The 19,842-nt window shown below is 39.1% G+C and overlaps 1 protein-coding gene across 5 annotated transcripts in view; it reads left to right on the top strand.

Moving 5' to 3' along the window:
- The first annotated feature begins 7 nt into the window (after positions 1 to 7).
- CCT6B (chaperonin containing TCP1 subunit 6B) overlaps positions 8 to 19,842 on the top strand; it is a 45,548-nt gene continuing 25,713 nt past the window's right edge. The window contains exons 1-7 of one of the 5 annotated variants that reach the window (XM_004012466.6): positions 8 to 278; positions 2,110 to 2,173; positions 2,726 to 2,860; positions 5,662 to 5,835; positions 11,470 to 11,573; positions 15,304 to 15,414; positions 15,575 to 15,734. In XM_004012466.6, the coding sequence (XP_004012515.1) occupies positions 142 to 278; positions 2,110 to 2,173; positions 2,726 to 2,860; positions 5,662 to 5,835; positions 11,470 to 11,573; positions 15,304 to 15,414; positions 15,575 to 15,734 (885 nt within the window). In that variant the 5' untranslated portion in view covers positions 8 to 141. Of the gene's footprint in view, positions 279 to 2,109; positions 2,174 to 2,725; positions 2,861 to 5,661; positions 5,836 to 6,039; positions 6,139 to 11,469; positions 11,574 to 15,303; positions 15,415 to 15,574; positions 15,735 to 19,842 lie in introns of all 5 variants that reach the window. The other 4 variants (XM_060394792.1, XM_042255421.2, XM_060394793.1 and 1 more) reach the window with 4 other exon arrangements.

Below are 19,842 nucleotides of genomic sequence, written 5' to 3' on the forward strand. Positions count from 1 at the left end.
ATGACGTGACTTCCTGTCCAGACGCGGATTGGCTGAGGCTCCGGGACGTGAGCGGTGGCGCCCAGATTTCCTTTAGTAACGTATATCCCTTCAGTAACAGGCGATTTTTGCCTGTAGGGTCGCTTCACCGATATTCTGTTCATGGCTGCGATAAAGGCCATAAACTCCAAGGCTGAGGTGGCACGAGCCCAGGCGGCCTTGGCCGTCAATATATGCGCCGCCCGAGGGCTGCAGGATGTGTTGCGGACCAACTTGGGTCCCAAGGGCACCATGAAAATGTGAGACGGCCGTTGGAGCGGCGGTTAGGGCATCGGGGTTTGTTGGGCGTCGGGGCGCCCTGTGAGGCAGAGGTTCCGCAGTTTGGAGCGATGTGGACGCATTTGTGGGCCTGCTTTCCCTCGTTTTCATTCCTGCCCTGAGTTCATCTCCTGCCTGGTTGAGGAGGAGAAATGCTCCCCGAAGAAAGGGCTCACGAGTGAAGCGGCGACCACCCCCCGCCCCCACCCCCAACTTCTTGTTTAGGTTCATATGCAGTTAAAAGTTCATTCTGTGTCTGGAATGAAACATAAGCTCTCTAGCTCTCTTGCCTTTAAAGAGTTTGGGTTTTGTTTGGCAGTGTGCTGTAGTGGAGAGGGCTCGGGCTCTGGAGCTTGGCAGGCTTGGGTTCAAATCCAAGTTCTCCTTTAGATTTTAGGTCCTTAGGCAAGTTGAAAGCTCTGTGCATACGGTTCATCATATCTGTTCATCCTTTAGCATGTATTTATTTAGGACCATTATTTGCTTTAGAAGAGAGTGGGGATGGGAAAAAGACTTCCCTGGCTGTCTGCTGGTTAAGACTCCCGGCTTCCACTGCAGGGGGAGCGGTTAGATCCCTGGTGGGGGAACTAAAAGATCCGTCACGCCGCGTGGTGTGACCAGGAAAAAAAGAGTGAGGGGAAGAGACTAGTGAGGGCAATGATGAAGTGTAACAGGAGAGATACAGTCTCAGAAGAATGAGCAGAGTAATTAATATTAACAGTAAAAGAGGGCACTGATTATTTCTAGTTGGGATGCTGGGAATATAGAGATGACCAAGCTACAGTTTCTGTTCTTAAGGAGTTCTGGTAGAGATGAATGTGCTAATGGTTATATATATATATACACACACACACATATATGTATTAGCATATATTGTACTGAGGAAAGGGATTATAACTGATGACAGAAGGGAGAAAGGAAAGCTTCTCAAATAATAGAATTTCTCCTCAATCTTGAAAGAGGATTAGAGTTCACCAGTTAGAGAAGGGAGTAAAGGCCGTCTAGATAGAATAACTTCAGGACCAAGAAAGCCCAATGGTATAAATCCAACAGAAACGAAATCAAACATGATTTATTAAGGGAACCACACGATTTTCCCACAAGATCTCACTTGGTAGAAGAAGTAGAAAGGAATAGACATTCCCCAAATTGGGAAAGGTAAACTATGTCATTGTAAAATAGCTTGGATTTTACCTTGAAGGTGATGGAGAACATGAAAATTGTGGAAGGAATTTTTTTTTTTTCAGGTAGCTTACTGAATCACATTGTCTTTTAGAAAGATAAATGCAGTGTGGAGGGTAGATTCCAATTCAGAAATAGCAGGATGCTAAGTAGTCCAGATTAGAGATGATGATGACAGTGGAAATGACAGGAGAGGGTAGATTCAAGAGACCTTTAGATTGTAGGGTTGACGGAACTTGATCTTATAAACATGAAAGAAAAAGGAAAAAATAGTTCAGTGAATGAATGTAACATTTCACAAAAATAAGAAACCTGCAGAAAATTCACAAATATGTGGTTTGTAGTTCTAAGTACTTTCCCAAGTACCAAACCACTGTTCATAACTCATCAACTGCTTCTAACCTTAGACTTGTAAATCCTCCTTTGGAAATGAAACCACCGTTGCAGTCCATCTGGGGAGAAGTGATATTGTGGGTTGCAAATGGTGGTAATTACTGTGGTATCCCCCATGATATAATGGAAGTTTTCCACACCCAGTTACTTATATTAAAGATAGTGGAGTGGCAAGTACTGGAAGTGTCTTGTTTGGCTCTTGCCATATGAGGTTAATAACCACTGTTTTCTGAACAGGCTTGTTTCTGGTGCAGGAGATGTCAAACTCACCAAAGATGGCAATGTGCTGCTCCATGAGATGGTGAGCTGATGTTGCTGACTTAATAAACCTTGATAAGTCATAACTGAGGACATAGTACAATTTGTATGTCTTTAAACAAAGGCCATCAGCTAAATACTGCTGTCATGAGATATGTTTGTTGGATTAAACCTTAGGGGGAAAAAAAGTCTTTTGACTGTTTTCAAATCTTACACATAATAGCTTAGGGATACTTCCAAATTAGTTACATTTTTAAAAGGCACTGCAGTATGTTCTTTGTAATCATGGGGAAAAAAATTCCTTGCAATTTTAGTAAATATATTCATCTTCAAGATTGAAGGATTTAATCTTATTTTGGAAATGTCATTGCATTCTGAAGCAAAGATGCTTTTATAAAATGTTCAAACCTCATTAGTTCTTGGTTTTTAGCTTGGTTTTGACATTTATTATGTATGACAATACAGAACTTGTGAACTAATAGAATGAACTTATTTAACGTCTTAATTTTACTTTTGACCCTTATGTTAGCTTGCTTGTGGTGGACTCTTTCTTTCTCTCATTCTTTCTCTTTTGTAATCTGCTTACTTTTTTCAGCAAATTCAACACCCAACAGCTTCCTTGATAGCAAAAGTAGCAACAGCCCAGGATGACATTACAGGAGATGGTACTACTTCAAATGTTCTAATCATTGGAGAGTTACTAAAACAAGCTGATCTTTATATTTCTGAGGTATTAGAATTTCATAGAATGCACATTCATGTGGTATTTTATTTTTGAATAGAACGTTATTTATTTTTTGTTAGTAAAATGGTTTAATTTTAGACTGCAATAATTAATTTTTATCAAGATACTTTTGGACAGTTATGAATAGAAATAACAATGAGCCTTTTTGCCAAAATAATGCCTTTTTATTGAAATGATATACCTAACCTTAACCCTAAAAAATAAAGTATTTGAGATACATAAAAGTTAAAAAATTAGCCATGTACCCATGACTAATGGCCTAAGAAAGAAAATATCACTGATAAGGCTGAAACCAAATTATGGACCTTTTAAAAAAATAACTAGAGGAAAATTATTGAAGCTTATCCACATTGTGAATTTACCTACCTTTCTAATTTTAGTTCCCTTTGTAAATAGTCTACTGTAGCCAGATGCCTTCGTTCACTGGCCTGTGAAATAATTACATACATTTCTACCTCCGTGCCTTTGTTCAATTTGTCTTTTTTTTTTTTAATATTATTTACCTGTCTTTTCTAGTTAAGTAGTTGAATTTCTGCTCTTTATAGGACCATTTTAGCAAAGCGTAATCTGGTCAAAGTGCTCAAAGGATCACTTCTTTGTGTTTCATTTAGTATTGGGAATTGTCTATTAATTCAGTGCATACAACTTAGGATGCTTTTGGCTGTAAGCAGTAGAAACTTGACTAAAAGTCACTTAAACAGTAAAAAATTTTCTCCCATAGCAAAAAATAGAGCAATAAAGCAAGCTTCTAGGGTTCATTGACTAAAAATTTGCCAAGTCATCAATTGCCCAGGTCCCTTCTGTCTCAGCTCTTGCACTTACGATGCTGTTTCATCCTGGGCTTACTTCCATCCTGAGTGAGAGGCTGTCAGAAGAGGTCAGGCCCCCTGCTTCCCTTACTAATCCTCAGCAGGAGAGGACAAGAGAAAACAGTTCAGTCAGTATGAAACAAAAGTCCTTCCTTCATACGATTGGGCCAACATCGGTCTTATGTCCGTCCTAAACCAATGACAGTTTTTGGGAAATTGACTTAATCTAAAGGTAATCAGGAAGAACTCTCTGCAGGTAATAGGCCTGGGCTGAATCTTTAGGATAAGAAGGAGTGAGCCTGATGAAAGAGTGACAGGTGAGGAGAATGACATCCAGGCAGAAGGGACAGCATGGGCAGAGGCACAGAAAAGAGAACCAACTGGTGTGTGTCCACAGCTGCAAGCAGTTTGGCGTTGGTGGAGTTTAAAGTGATGCAGACAGTAGTGAATAGCCACTTAATATTAACCAAGAAGAATATTCATATTCACATATTAATGAGTTAATTAATGGTCAGATGGGCATTTCAGATATTTAGGGGACAGTTTAAGAGAGTCAAGACTGATGTTTTTCCTAGTAGTCCAGGTGAGAAGTTGTGAGGTCCTAGGCTGAAGAAATGCTTTGAAAATGATTAGTAACACAGGCTCTGGCATCAGGTCTTGTGGGTTTAAATCCTGACTCTGGCTCTTACTAGGCTGGTGATCTAAGCCTTTAAGCCTAAATTTCCTCATCTGTGAAACAGGAATAATATCAGCACCCAGTTCATAGTGTTGAGGGGACTGAAATAATACATGTAAAGTCCTTAGAACAGTGCCTGGTACAAATGCTCAATAAATGTCAACTTTTGAAGTTACTGTAGGACTGATGTAAATGAATGGAGGATGGGAATAAATTAGAACTGTTCCAGCCTTCAATAAGTTTATGTATTACTTTCCACAATAAGCAATAGTGTTTTTTCAAAAAAATTTTTATTATAATGTCAGACCTATAGAAAATTTGCAAGAATACTTCAAAGGGTAACATTTCTCTCTTGTTCATATATATATATGTTATATATATATATACCATATATTTATATAGTAATATACATATTTTTTCTAATGGTATAAGAATAAGTTCCAGACATGGTGATCTAAATATTTCAGTGTATCTTTCTTAAAACCATGGAATTCTCATATATAACCACAGTATAGTGATCAAAACAGGACATTAATATAAACACACTGATATAGTACTGTTATCTGATCTGCAGGTTTTGTTCAAATTTCATCACTTATCCCAATACTGTCCTTTATAGCAGAAGAAAATTTAGGCTCATGCTTCATATTCAGTTGTCATATAGCTTTAGTCTTCTTTAAGCTGGAATAGTTCCTAAGCCATCTGTTGTGTTTCATGACATTGCTGACATAGCTACTTTTAGATTATAGGCTGTTTTTTTTTTTTTTTTTTTTTTGAAGAAAGTCCCTCAGTTTGGATCTGTCTGTTTCCTCACGATCAGATTCAGGTTATGAACTTTGGGCAGGAATGCCATGGAAGTGCTCTTGAGGTCTTAATGCAGTTTATCAGGAGGCACATAGTGTGTGTGTGTTCCATGCTATGGCGTTAACTTTGAACTTTTCGTGAAAGTGCTGCCTATCTGTCATTTTTCTCCAAACTGTGCCCGTTCTTTTCCTCTGCATTACAGGGAGTCTTGTGCTCATTTGGAAGAGTACTACACAACAATGTGTTATAGTTTTCAAAAATAAGAATAACTTTTGTAGTTTTTTGTACGGTCATATAATATAAACAATTTTTCTGTAAGTTTGAGATTGTTTTAAATATGAAGCACCGAAAGAGTACTTTTATAAATTACATACCTACACTTATATTTAGTGGCATTGATGTGGGTAATTAATTTTTTTGGACAATCCTATTAATAGGAAAGGATTGTTACTTTTACTTTGTATAACTTACTTTATAGTTTTATTTTGTTGTATTAGGGCCTGCACCCTAGAATAATAGCTGAAGGCTTTGAAATTGCAAAAAGAAAGGCACTTGAAGTTTTGGAACAAGTTAAAATTAAAAAAGAGATGAAAAGAGAAATCCTTTTAGATGTGGCTAGAACATCTCTACAAACTAAGGTTCATCCTCAACTGGCTGATGTGTTAACAGAGGTATGTAGTTAAATCTTTGCAGAATGAGTGCAGACTAACACACGGTGACATTTTTCTTTTTCTTATAAGATAATCAACTATTGGTGTGTGCTTGTGTGTGTCTGTGTATGTGTGTGCGCGCGTGTGTGTGTATGCATGTGCGTGCGCTCAGTTGTGTCCTACTCTTTGTGACACCATGGACTCTTTGCTTCTCTGCCCATGGAGTTTTCCAGGCAAGAATATTGGAGTGGGTTGCCATTTCCTCCTCCAGGGGATCTTCCCAACCCAGGGATGGAACCTGCATCTCTTATGTCTCCTGCATTGGTAGGTAGATTCTTTACCACTGTGCCACCTGGGAAGCCCCCAATAAACTATGACATGTGGTTCTTTTGAACATACAATAAAATATAGAAGATGGACATTTATTTATAGGCTTATTTATAGAATAGATTTGATTGGTGAGAATAGTATGTGTAATTTTTCAAAAGTGTCATATTAAACCTTCTGTTAAAAAAGTTGGGCTTGGCTGCCTGTGGATCACCCTCTCTGGACACCATTGGAGTTATATACTGTTTTCCTAAAGCTAGAGGTCCATATTTATTATGCGAGGTTGGGAACATAGTTTTGACAGTGTACCTTGTAATTGAGATTACCACTTTAATGAACATGAGGGAGTTGATAGATAATATTCAAATCTTGGAAATGCATACTTGTTTACTTGTAAAGGTAGAATATATAAATATAATATCAGGACAAAGTTGGGGATTCTGGGAAGGTTTTTTTATTAGATACCTATAGTTTGATGATGTTATCATTGTTCCTCTGCTTTACCGTTTTTGAAACTTGAGTGTGTTAGTGTATCAGGAATGAAGAGATCATAAGACATTGACATATAAGTCAGAATTGTATCTTACTAATTTTCTTTGAGAAATACAAATACCAAATGGACTGAAACACCTGAGTTCTTTCTACTCAGTTCTTCAGTCAATTCAGTCGCTCAGTCATGTCCGACTCTTTGCAGCCCCGTGCACTGTAGCGCTATAGGCTTCTCTGTCCATCACCAACTCCTGAAGCTTGCTCAGACTTAAGTCTATCAAGTGAGTGGTGCCATCCAACCATCTCATCCTCTGTCATCCCCTTCTCCTCCTGCCCTCAATCTTTCCCAGCATCGGGGTCTTTTCCGATGAGTCAGGTCTTTGCATCAAGTGGCCAAAGTATTGGAGTTTCAGCTTTAGCATCAGTCCTTCCAATGCATATTCAGGACCGATTGCCTTTAGGATGGACTGGTTGGATCTCCTTGCAGTCCAAGGGACTCTCAAGAGTCTTCTCCAGCACCACAGTTCAAAAGCATCAATTCTTCGGTGCTCAGCTTTCCTTTATAATCCAACTCTCACATCCGTACATAACTACTGGAAAAACCATAGCTTTAACTAGATAGACCTTTGTTGGCAAAGTAGTGTCTTTGCTTTTTAATATGCTGTCTAGGTTGGTCATAGCTTTTCATCTAAGGAGCAGCGTCTTTTAATTTCATGGCTGCAGTCACCATCTGCCGTGATTTTGGAGCTCCCAAAAATAAAGTCTGTCACTGTTTCCACTGTTTCCCCATCTATTTGCCATGAAGTGAGGGGCCAGATGCCATGATCTTAGTTTTCTGAATGTTGAGTTTTAAGCCTACTTTTTCACTTTCCTCTTTCGCTTTCATCAAGAGACTTTTTAGTTCTTCACTTTTCTGCCATAAAGGTGGTGTCATCTGCATATATGAGGTTATTGATATTCCTCCCAGCAGCCTTGATTCCAGCTTGTGCTTCACCTAGCCTGGCATTTTGCATGATGTATTCTGCATATAATTTATATAAGCAGGATAACAATATACAACCTTGACATACTCCTTTCCCGATTTGGAACCAGTCTGTTGTTCATGTCCAGTTCTAACTGTTGCTTCCTGACCTGCATACGTATTTCTTAGGAGGCAGGGCAGGTGGTCTGGTATTCCCATCTCTTGAAGAATTTTCCACAGTTTGTTGTGATCCACACAAAGGCTTTGGTGTAGTCAATAAAGCAGAAGTAGATGTTTTTCTGGAGCTCTCTTGCTTTTGATGATCCTGCGGATGTTGGCAATTGGATCTCTGGTTCCTCTGCCTTTTCTAAATCCAGCTTGAACATCTGGAAGTTCATGGTTCACGTACTGTTGAAGCCTGGCTTGGAGAATTTTGCACATTATTTTGCTAGCGTGTGAGATGAGTGCAACTGTGCGGTAGTTTGAACATTCTTTGGCATTGCCTTTTTTTGGGGATTGGAATGAAAACTGACGTTTTCCAGTCCTGTGGCCACTGCTGAGTTTTCCAGATTTGCTGGCATATTGAATGCAGCACTTTCACAGTATCATCTTTTTGGATTTGAAATAACTCAAGTGGAATTCCATCCCCTCCACTAGCTTTGTTTGTAGTGATGCTTCCTAAGGCCCAGTTGACTTTGCATTCCAGGATGTCTGGTTCTAGGTGAGTGATCACACCATCATGGTTCTCTGGGTCATGAAGATCTTTTTTGTATAGTTCTTCTGTGTATTCTTGCCATCTCTTCTTAATATCTTCTGCTTCTGTTAGGTCCATATCATTTCTGTTCTTTATTGTGTCCATCTTTGCGTGAAATGTCCCCTTGGTATCTCTAATTTTCTTAAAGAGATCTCTAGTCTTTCCCATTCTATTGTTTTCCTCTATTTCTTTGTATTGATCATTGAGGAAGGCTTTCTTATCTCTCCTTGCTATTCCTTGGAACTCTGCATTCAAATGGGTATATCTTTCCTTTTCTCCTTTGCTTTTCGCTTCTCTTCTTTTCTCGGCTATTTGTAAGTCCTCTTCAGACAACCCTTTGCCTTATTGCATTTGTTCTCCTTGGGGATGGTCTTGATCACTGCCTCTTATACAGTGTCGTGAACCTCCATCCATGGTTCCTCAGGCACCTTGTCTATCAGATCTAATTCCTTGAATCTGTCTGCCACTTCCACTGTATAATTGTAAGGGATTTGATTTAGGCCATACCTGAATGGTCTAGTGGTTTTCTCCACTTTCTTCAATTTTAAGTCTGAATGTGGCAATAAGGAGTTCACCTGAGCCACAGTCAGCTCCTGGTCTTGTTTTTGCTGACTGTATAGATCATCTCCATCTTTGGCTGCAAAGAATATAATCAATCTGATTTCAGAATTGACCCTCTGATGATGTCCATGTGTAGAGTCTTCTCTTGTGTTGTTGGAAGAGGGTGTTTGCTATGACCAGTGTGTTCTCTTGGCAAAACCCTGTCAGCCTTTGCCCTACTTCAGTTTGTACTCCAAGGGCAAATTTGCCTGTTAGTCCAGGTGTTTCTTGACTTCCTACTTTTGCATTCCAGTCCCCTATAATGAAAAGGACATCTTTTTTGGGTGTTAGTTCTAGAAGATCTTATAGGTCTTCATAGAACCATTCAACTTCAGCTTCTTCAGCGTTACTAGTTGGGGCATAGACTTGGATTACTGTGATATTGAGTGATTTGCCTGGAAGTGAACAAGATCATCCTGTTGTTTTTGAGATTGCATCCAAGTACTGCATTTTGGACTCTTTCATTGACTATGAGGGCTCCTCCCTTTCTTCTAAGGGATTCTTGCCCACAGTAGTAGATATAATGGTCATCTGAGTTAAATTCACCCATTCCAGTTCATTTTAGTTCACTGATTCGTAAAATGTTGACATCTCCTGTTTGACGAGTTCCAATTTGCTTCGATTTATGGACCTAACATTCCAGATTCCTATGCAATATCATTCTTTACAGCATCAGACTTTACTTCCATCGCCAGTCACATCCACAACTGAGTATTGTTTTCACTTTGGCTCTGTCTCTTCATTCTTTCTGGAGTTATTTCTCCACTAATCTCCAGTGGCATATTGGACATCTGTCTACCTGAGGAGTTCATCTTTCAGTGTCATACCTTTTTGCTTTTTCATACTGTTCATGGGGTTCTCAAGGCAAGAATACTGAAGTGATTTGCTATTCCCTTCTCCAGTGGACCATGTTTTGTCAGAACTCTCCACTATGACCCATCCGTCTTGGGTGGCCCTATATGGCATGGCTCATAGTTCATTGAGTTAGGCAAGGCTGTTGTCCATGTGATCAGTTTGGTTAGTTTTCTGTGATTGTGGTTTTCATTCTGCCCTCTGATGGAGAAGGGTAAGAGGCTTATGGAAGCTTTCTGGTGGAACAGACCTACAGAGGGGGAAACTGGGGCTTGTTCTTATGGGTGGGGCTGTGCTCAGTAAATCTTTAATCCAGTTTTCTTTTGATGGGCAGGGCTGTGTTCCCTCACTGTTGCTTACCAATAAGAAAACTGACTGGGGAAATCAAACTAAGAAATTAAGGCATTTTCTTGCTAAGCAGAGTCTATATAAAGACTGCTATATTTTCTGCTGTTAGATTACATATATCACTTTGCCCAGCATCCTCCAGCTATCTAATTAGGGCCCCCATTCTCTTTTGGAGCTATAAAAACACTGTATACTCTCACCTTCCAGTGGTTTATCATTATTCCTCATTAGGCATCAAACCCCTAAATCATATTCCCTCAGTAAACTTTTTGAAAATACAGATTTTTCCCCCTTTATTTATATTTTAGCATGGTTATACTATTGCACTTAATTTCTTTAGTCAGTTATTTTCATATTACTTCCTGAGTTAAGCTATAGGCTGTGTTGTGTTGTGCTTCTCAAATTTCATACCCCTGGGGATATTTGGCAGAATAAATGAGACATATCTTTCTGGAGTGTCAATTTTACTTTACAATTTTGAGAAAAAGCATTATTTTCACGTTAAAACAAATGTGCAAAACAATGCTGTAAATCAACTATACTCCAGTAAAAATTAAAAACAAAAACCAAATGTATATATTGTGGCATGACAGGGAAACATTTCATGGTAAAAGAGAAGACTTAAAAATTTCATGTTGTTAGAGTGAGCAAATTTGACCTCTTTCCTTAGATTACATTTCCTTCTTTTCCACTAAGGTGTCCTTTGGTGGAAAAGTCTGAGTAGTGTTGGTATAGAAGGCTTGGCAGTTAAAGACACCTCTGATTTCTAGTCCTGACTCCACTACTACCTGTTAGACTTCGTTTTAAGACTGTAATTCTTAAAGGGTTTGGACCTGATAATCTCTGAAGTTCATGTAGGCTCTAAAATATCCATTGGCATTGGTTATCATTAGAGTCCCTGCTGCTGCTGCTAAGTCGCTTCAGGCGTGTCTGACTCTGTGCGACCCCATAGACGGCAGCCCACCAGGCTCCCACATCCCTGGGATTCTCCAGGCAAGAACACTGGAGTGGGTTGCCATTTCCTTCTCCAATGCATGAAAGTGAGACGTGAAAATGAAGTCGCTCAGTTGTGTCCGACTCTTCGCGACCCCATGGACTGCAGCCCACCAGGCTCCTCCATCCATGGGATTTTCCAGGCAAGAGTACTGGAGTGGGGTGCCATCGCCTTCTCCAAGTGTCCCTGAGAAAGTGGTATTTTTTTGACTTGCCCTGTGTTTTGGAGCCTGAAGCACTTTATCTGCTTAGTCTAGTGATCAATTACTAGGGCCAGTGGTTTCTTTCAGTAGACCAAATAGTTTACTGTTGTAATTCATTTCTCTTTCAGGCTGTTGTGGATTCTGTTTTGGCAATTAGGAGACCGAATTATCCTATTGATCTCTTCATGGTAGAAATCATGGAGATGAAGCATAAATCGGAAACAGATACAAAGTAAGTGACATAAACTTTGACAGTGCATAGAGTCTAGAATACTTGATTATCTGCAGATATTCTGTCATTAATTTCTTTAGTTACTTTTATTCAACATCTTTCCATTTGTTTAGCATATATTAATTGGATACTTAACCAGCAACCATTCACTTGTTTTAGGTGCTAGGAATGAAGAGTAAACAAAACAGTTTCTTTAAGAATCTTACATTTCCAATTGAAAGAGATAGTGAGCACATTATGCTAATAAGTGCTGTAAAGAGGCTAGAGCAGTTGTGTGTGTGAGCATGTGTGTGATTTTAGGATAGTCAAGGAAGAACATTGTGATGAGAAAGTAAACTAAATATCTAAAGCAGTCTTTGAAGAAATTAGGGTGATAGCCGTGTGAACATCTGGAAAAAGAGTGCTCTAAGCAGAGGGGATAACAGTGGAAAATGTCCCAAGGTAGGTGTGTTTTGAGGTGTTCTAGCGTGCCTGGGTCATAGGAAGAGAAAAAAAGGAGAAGATGAGGTCAGAGAGGTAAGATGGTCAACATTGTCTAAGTATGTATGTAGTATGTACTCAGAGTGAATAGCCCCTTGTTGACTTTGGACTTAACTTATTTTAAACATTCTATTCTGGAATAGTCTAAACACATACAAAAGTAGAATAGAATAGTGAATGAACTCCCACATATCTGTCACTCATCTTTATCAATTTTCAACATATGGTTTGTCTTATTTTCACCTTATATGCACCCTTCTCTTTCTTTCTATACTTCTCTTTCCTTTATTTTGTCCCAAATTTGGATTATTTTGAAGCCAATTCAGATGTTGTATTTTATCTGTAAATACTTTATTTTCAATATATGTGTGGGTGTCTTTACGTATTTATAGAAGTTCTGTTTGGTTTGTCCTTTAATCTGCCTTTTCATTTTGTATGGTTTCCTGTTCCATGCAGATCTTTTCAAACTTACTTTTCACTTCTTTAAACAGAGTTCACGTTTAATATTGCAATGTTTAAAGTTTTGTCCTTTCTATTCCTGTTGTTTACTGTATTTTGTTGGTTCTCACTCATTGTGCTTTGTTTCCAATGTGTGCCATTGATTGTGTTGAAAAAAGTATTTGTAGAAATAAGAGACCTAGGCTGAAGCTGCCTTTGTTCGAAGAGGGTTTGAGTTTGCTGCTTCAGGAAGCCCAGAGACTGCTTTAAACTAAAGCCACAGCTTGAGGTTTTTATTGAATATCCAGTTGTTGCGAATTCTAACTACAAGTTCACATGAGGGCTGCTGGTTTATACCCTGAGTATGTAGCCTTTTAAGTTCACTTAATGTGAAAAGAGTCTTCTACAATACTCTCTACTTTGGGTAATCCTTGAGCTTTTAATTCTTTCCCCCCTCATTATAAGATCAAAGTTCAGATATGCTTGAATTGTGAGATGGCTTTAGGGTGAGTACCTGCAGTTTTCTAGTTACCCTCTGGAGTTTCTATTTTGTTTTCTGTTTTGGAAAGAAAACTTTTGTGGCTCTGTATGTTTTGTGGCTCTCCAGTGTTTTTAAGGGTTGTTGTTGTTTTTAATCCAGCATCTTTAGTCGTTTTTGGTAGTAAAGTTGGTCCAAATTACTACTGCTGAGGGCAAGAAGTTCTTGGTTTGTATTTCAGAAGAATCTCAGTGGTTGTTCTGTGGCAAGGACACTGTGGAGCAGGGAGTGTAGTGCAGAGGCAGAGGCAGGAGATCTGTTAGGAATCTGTTGTAATACAGGTGAGAGATGGAGAAAGGTTTGCATCAGGGTACACTTAGAAAGAGGGAGCCCCAGGATTTGTTGATGGTTCCACATAGAATGTGACAGAAGCAGAGGATTCAAGGATGTCTCTTGGGTTTTGAATGAGCAGCTAGAAAAGCAGAGATGCCATTTCTTGGGAAGGAGCAGGTGTGAGGCAATAATCAAGAGCTTGGTTTGGGGACTGTTATGTGTTAGGTGCCTATTAGATGTCCATGTGGAGATGCTGAGTAGGGATTTGGAGGGAGGTGTCAGGAATTCAGGTTAGAGGTCTGGACTGGAAATATATATTTGGCAGTCATTGGTGTATGGATGACTGAAAGCTCTGAGAGTTAATTAGACCATCTGGAAAGTGATAAAGGTAGAGAAAAGAGGAAGTTTAAAGGTTGAGCCCTGAAAACTGCAGTGTTAGAAACTGAGAAGATGAGGAGGACTGAACAAGGAGACTGAAAAAGGGTGGTCAGTGAGAAAGAAGGAAAGCCAGGAAAGAGCAGTGTTCCAGGAGCTGAGAGGATAAAGGGTTTCAAGAAGGTGAGAGTAACCTGCTGTTGACAGCTTGAGCAAGTTGCAAACTAATTGGCCATTAGATTTGGAGAATGTTTAAGGGGTGAGGGTGAGAGTCAGATTGATGTGGGCTCAAGAGAGAATGGTTAGGAGAGAAGTGAGGATGCAAACACCAACAACTCAGAGGAGTTAGCTCTAACGGGGAGCAAAGAAGTGGGGCAGTAGCTCGAATGGAACATGGGAATGGGGTCAAAGGGGAATAATTTTTTGTTTTAAAGATGAGAATTACTATGGCAAGTGTGTACCCTCATGAGGATGCTCGTGGAGGCAGGAACAGTTGATGCAGGGGAAGAGGGGACAGTTGCAGGAGCCAAGAGGGGAAATGGAATTCAGTCCACAGGTTGGGGAGTCGACCTTAGAGAGGAGGGAGCATGGGCATGTCATTTCTGTTCCTAGGAGCTTGAGGTTCAGGTGCTGGTAGAGGTCGTGATGGGACAGAGTGTTTATTTTCTCAAGCAAAGTCATTTGCTGAGGGTGAGAAGCAGTAGAAGAGTGAAGGAGACTTGAAGAGTGAAGAATACTGAACATGTAGTTTCTTTCTTTCTTCCTAAATAAAATGTCTTCACATTCAGTTAGGAGTTGGAGTAATCCAGTTAGAGGAAAATTTTGTAAACTTCCCTATAATTATGTTCAACTATTTAAAAAATCACCTCTTTACATTAATGAATAACAAATATTGGTTATAAAAGATTCATAAGTAGAAATGCATTTCCTAGTTGGGTGTAAATGAATTTTTGAAAGTTACAGAAATATTTGCTCTTGAAAGTTCATTTGGAAAACAGGAAAAAAGCCCCCCACCCCCCCCCCCGCCCCCCATCAATTATCTCTGTTCCTACCACCCAAGCATAATCCTACTCTTAGTTTTCTTCTGTTTTTCCTTTTCAATGCCAAGGAGCTTATTAAGAATAGTGATAATCATACTTTATAGGTAATTTGTCATTCTCTGCTTATAAATAAAGCTACCCCTGTAGATATTTTTTTCATGTTATTACATGGTTTTCATGACTAGCCCATAGTCAAGTCATTGTCTGCTGAACAATGTCCTATTGTTGGACATTTAGGTTAACAGTTTTTAGTTTTTCCATATAATTAGTTTGAACAAATGTTCCTTAGAAACTCATTGTGTGTCTCCCTTTCATTACTTGATCAGCTGTGTCACATGTTTTGAGGCACATAATTTAAAGAATAATTCTGGATTGACTTTTCATTGTCACTTCACAGTCACACTGTGTTAAACTAGGTTCTCTTTTCTAATTTTATTAGTTATGTGTTGGGTTTAAAGCTGGTATAAAGCAATAGTGTGTAACAATTGCTATGGCAGTTCCGTTGCCATTGTAAGAGTATAATTTTAATTTTATACTAAATTTAGAGTGTATATTCAAAATAAGAAACAGTGCATAATTTTACTAGGTTGATCAAAGGGCTAGTTCTGGATCATGGTGCCCGTCATCCAGATATGAAGAAACGAGTAGATGATGCATTTATCCTTACCTGTAATGTATCACTAGAATATGAAAAAACGTAAGTGTCCCAGTTACTCTTTGTATTCTTTGCAATTGTTTTTTTCTAAAACTGTTTTTTAACCCCTATTTTTACCTACCGAATGTTTACTATAAACCCTTTCTACCTTCCTGTTTTTCCCTGCCTTACTTTTACTAGCTTGTCTTTATTAATCTTCTAGTGAGGTGAGCTCTGGTTTCTTTTATAAAACTGCAGAAGAGAAAGAGAAATTGGTAAAAGCGGAAAGAAAATTTATTGAAGACAGAGTACAAAAAATAATAGACTTGAAAGACAAAGTCTGTGCTCAGTCTAATAAAGGATTTGTTGTCATTAATCAAAAGGTGAGAAAAAAGTTTAGATTTTTAACTGTTTGTAAATATTCCTCAGTGTTTTTCCAAGAGTGGTTTGTGGGCCCCATGTTAGGGCATATCTGTGAGGTCAAAACTATTTTCATAATAGTAATAATAATGCCTTTTACATTGTGTTGGTGTCTGCAATGATGATGCAAAGCAGCAATAGGTAAAACCCCTGGCACCTTAGAACAAATCATAGCAGTAGCACCGAACTGAACTAGTCATCATATTCTTTATTGCCACATCACCCACATACAAAAAGGGCAGTTTCATTTAAGATTGTTTTGATGAAATGGGAAAACTTAAAAATTTTATCAAATTTTGATCCTTGAAATTGCACCTTTTTATTTTTTAATTGAAGTATAGTTGGTTGACAACATTGTGTTAATTTCAGGTGTACAGCATAATGGGCTTCCCTGATAGCTCAGATGGTAAAGTACCCGCCTGATTTTTGTGGATTATACTCCATTATAGTTTATTATAAGATAATAGGTACATCCCTGTGCTATACGGTATATCCTTGTTGATATATGTAAAAGATAAAAGATATAAAAGATAGAAGGCTTATCTATTTTTTAAAAACTTTAAAGACTTCTTTTTATGTTTGGCTCTGCTGGGTCTTCGTTGGGCATTTTTTTTTTAGTTGCAGTGCACAGGTTTCTCACTGGTGGCTTCTCTTGTTGTGGAGCATGGGCTCTAGAGCGCAGGCTCAGTAGTTGTGGCACACAGGCATATGGGAGTTAGCCCATGGCATATGGGATCTTCCTGGATCAGAGATCGAACTCATGTCTCCTGCATTGGCAGGCAGATTCTTTACTGCTGACCCACTGGGGAAGCCCTTATCTGTTTCATGTATAGTAGCTTGTATGTGTCCATCCCACACCCTGATCTGGTTCTCCTCGCTTTCCCTTTTCCCTTTGGCAACTACAGGCTTCTTTTCTGCATCTGTGAATCTGTCTCTGCTTTGCACATACATTGGCTTGTATTCCTTTTTAGGTCCACATATAAATGATGTCATATAGTGTTTGTCTTCCTCTGACTTATTTCACTGAACGCAATATTCTTTCGGTCCATTCATGTTGCTACAGATGGCAGTATTTCATTCTTTTTTATGGCTCAGTAATATTTCATTGCATATATATATATCACAATTTTATCCATTCATCTGTTGATGGGCATTTGGGTTGCCACCATGTCTTGGCTATTGTAAATAGTGCTGCTGTGAACATTGGGTGCATGTATTTTTTTGAATTAGTGTTTTCTGGAAATATACCCAGAAGTGGATGTATCCTTTTATAATTCTGTGTCACAAAATTTGAAAGATGGACAAAATACTTTTGCTACATATCAAAATAAGGGTCTTGAAGCTCTTATGTAATTGAGTTGCAAGCTAGCATAGCCACTTTTTTCATGGAATGCCATTTTTACTTGAAAGAATGACTGACAGGATGGTTGTTTAGACATGGGTATTTGGTAGGTTTTTCTCAGAAATGACTGAAACAGTCTTGCCCCTTCAAGGAAACAATAGACAGTATGTATTGGCAATAATAACATTTGAGCTTTCAAACAAAAGTTAGAATTTTGGAAAACTTGTACCTGTCACTTTGAGCTTGACAGTTTTCCAATACTTGAAAGACTCCTCTGATGATATTAGTGATGATATTAGCAAATGTGATATTTTTGATGTTGTATAACCATGAAAATTCTTAAAGAGATTGGAACACCAGACCACTTTACCTGTCTCCTTAGAAACCTGTATGTGATTCAAGAAGCGACAGTTAGAACCTTACATGGAACAACAGACTGGTTCAAATTTGGGGAGTATGACATGGCTGTGTATATCACCCTGTTTATTTAACTTACATGCAGAGTACATCATGCAAAATGCCAGGCTGGATGACTCACCAGCTGGAATCAAGATTTCCAAGAGAAATATCAACAACTTCAGATATGCAGATGATATCTCTTTAATGGCAGAAAGTGAAGAGGACCCTCTTGACGAGGGTGAAAGAGGAGAGAAAAAGCTGGCTTAAACTCAACATTCAAAAAACTAAGATCATGACATCCAGTTCCATCACTTCATGGCAAATAGATGGAGAAACAATGGAAGCAGTGACAGATTTTATTTTCTTGGACTCCAGAATCACTGTGGATGCTGACTGCAGCCATGAAGTTAAAAGATGCTTGCTCCTTGAAAGGAAAGCTCTGACCAACCTAGAAAGCATCTTGAAAAGTAGAGACATCACTTTGCTAACAAAGGTCCATGTAGTCAAAGCTATAGTTTTCCAGTAGTCATGTATGGGTGTGAGAGTTGGACCATGAAGAAGGCTGAGCTCCAAAAATTGATGCCTTTGAACTGTGGTGCTAGAGAAGACTCTTGAGAGGCTTCTAGTGACTGACATGAACTGAATGATTTTATTTTAAAGGGATTAATAAATATTGCAAAAATGTCCATTTAAACTTTAGTCAGTGAAATTCAGTTGCTCAGTTGTGTCCGACTGTTTGCAACCCCATGGACTACAGCAACATAGGCTTTCTGTCCATCACCAACTCCTGAAGCTTACTCAACCTCATGTCCATCGAGTAAGTGATGCCATCCAACCATCTCATCCTGTCGTCCCCTTTCCCTCCCACCTTCAATCTTTCCCAGCATCAGGGTCTTTTCCAATGAGTCAGTTCTTCCCATCAGGTGGCCAAAATATTAGAGTTTCAGCTTTAGCATCAGTATTTCCAATGAATATTCAGGACTGATCTCCTTTAGGATTGACTGGTTGGATCTCCTTGCAGTCCAAGGGACTCTCAAGAGACTTCTCCAGTGCCACAGTTCGAAGGCATCAAGTCTTCGGTGCTCAGCTTTCTTTACAGTCCAACTCTCACATCCATACTTGACTACTGGAAAAATCATAGCCTTGACTAGATGGACCTTAGTCGGCAAAGTGATGTCTTTGCTTTTTGATATGCTGTCTAGGTTGGTCATAGCTTTTCTTCCAAGGAGCAGTGTCTTTTAATTTCATGGCTGCAGTCACCATCTGCCGTGATTTTGGAGCCCCCCAAAATAAAGTCTGTCACTGTTACCATTGTTTCCCCATCTATTTGCCATGACGTGATGGGACCAGATGTCATGATCATTCATCTTCATGAATGCTGAATTTTAAGCCTACTTTTTCACTCTCTTCTTTAACTTTCATCAAGAGGCTCTTTAGTTCTTCATTACTCTCTGCCATAAGGGTGGTGTCATCTGCATATCTGAGGTTATTGATATTCCTCCCAGCAGCCTTGACTCCAGCTTGTGCTTCATCCAGCCCGGCATTTCGCATGATGTATTCTGCGTATAAGTTAAATAAGCAGGATAACAATATACAACCTTGACATACTCCTTTCCTGATTTGGAACCAGTCTGTTGTTCATGTCCAGTTCTAACTGTTGCTTCCTGACCTGCATACGTATTTCTTAGGAGGCAGGTCAGGTGGTCTGTATTCCCATCTCTTGAAGAATTTTCCACAGTTTGTTGTGATCCACACAAAGGCTTTGGTGTAGTCAATAAAGCAGAAGTAGATGTTTTTCTGGAGCTCTCTTGCTTTTTTGATGATCCAGCGGATGTTGGCAATTGGATCTCTGGTTCTTCTGCCTTTTCTAAATCCAGCTTGAACATCTGGAAGTTCATGGTTCACGTACTGTTGAAGCCTGGCTTGGAGAATTTTGCACATTACTTTGCTAGTGTGTGAGATGAGTGCAACTGTGTGGTAGTTTGAACATTCTTTGGCATTGCCTTTTTTTGGGATTGGAATGAAAACTGACGTTTTCCAGTCCTGTGGCCACTGCTGAGTTTTCCAGATTTGCTGGCATATTGAATGCAGCACTTTCACAGTATCATCTTTTTGGATTTGAAATAACTCAAGTGGAATTCCATCCCCTCCACTAGCTTTGTTTGTAGTGATGCTTCCTAAGGCCCAGTTGACTTTGCATTCCAGGATGTCTGGTTCTAGGTGAGTGATCACACCATCATGGTTCTCTGGGTCATGAAGATCTTTTTTGTATAGTTCTTCTGTGTATTCTTGCCATCTCTTCTTAATATCTTCTGCTTCTGTTAGGTCCA

The sequence above is a fragment of the Ovis aries genome, chromosome 11 (assembly GCF_016772045.2).
Source record: "Ovis aries strain OAR_USU_Benz2616 breed Rambouillet chromosome 11, ARS-UI_Ramb_v3.0, whole genome shotgun sequence".
NCBI lineage: Eukaryota > Metazoa > Chordata > Mammalia > Artiodactyla > Bovidae > Ovis > Ovis aries.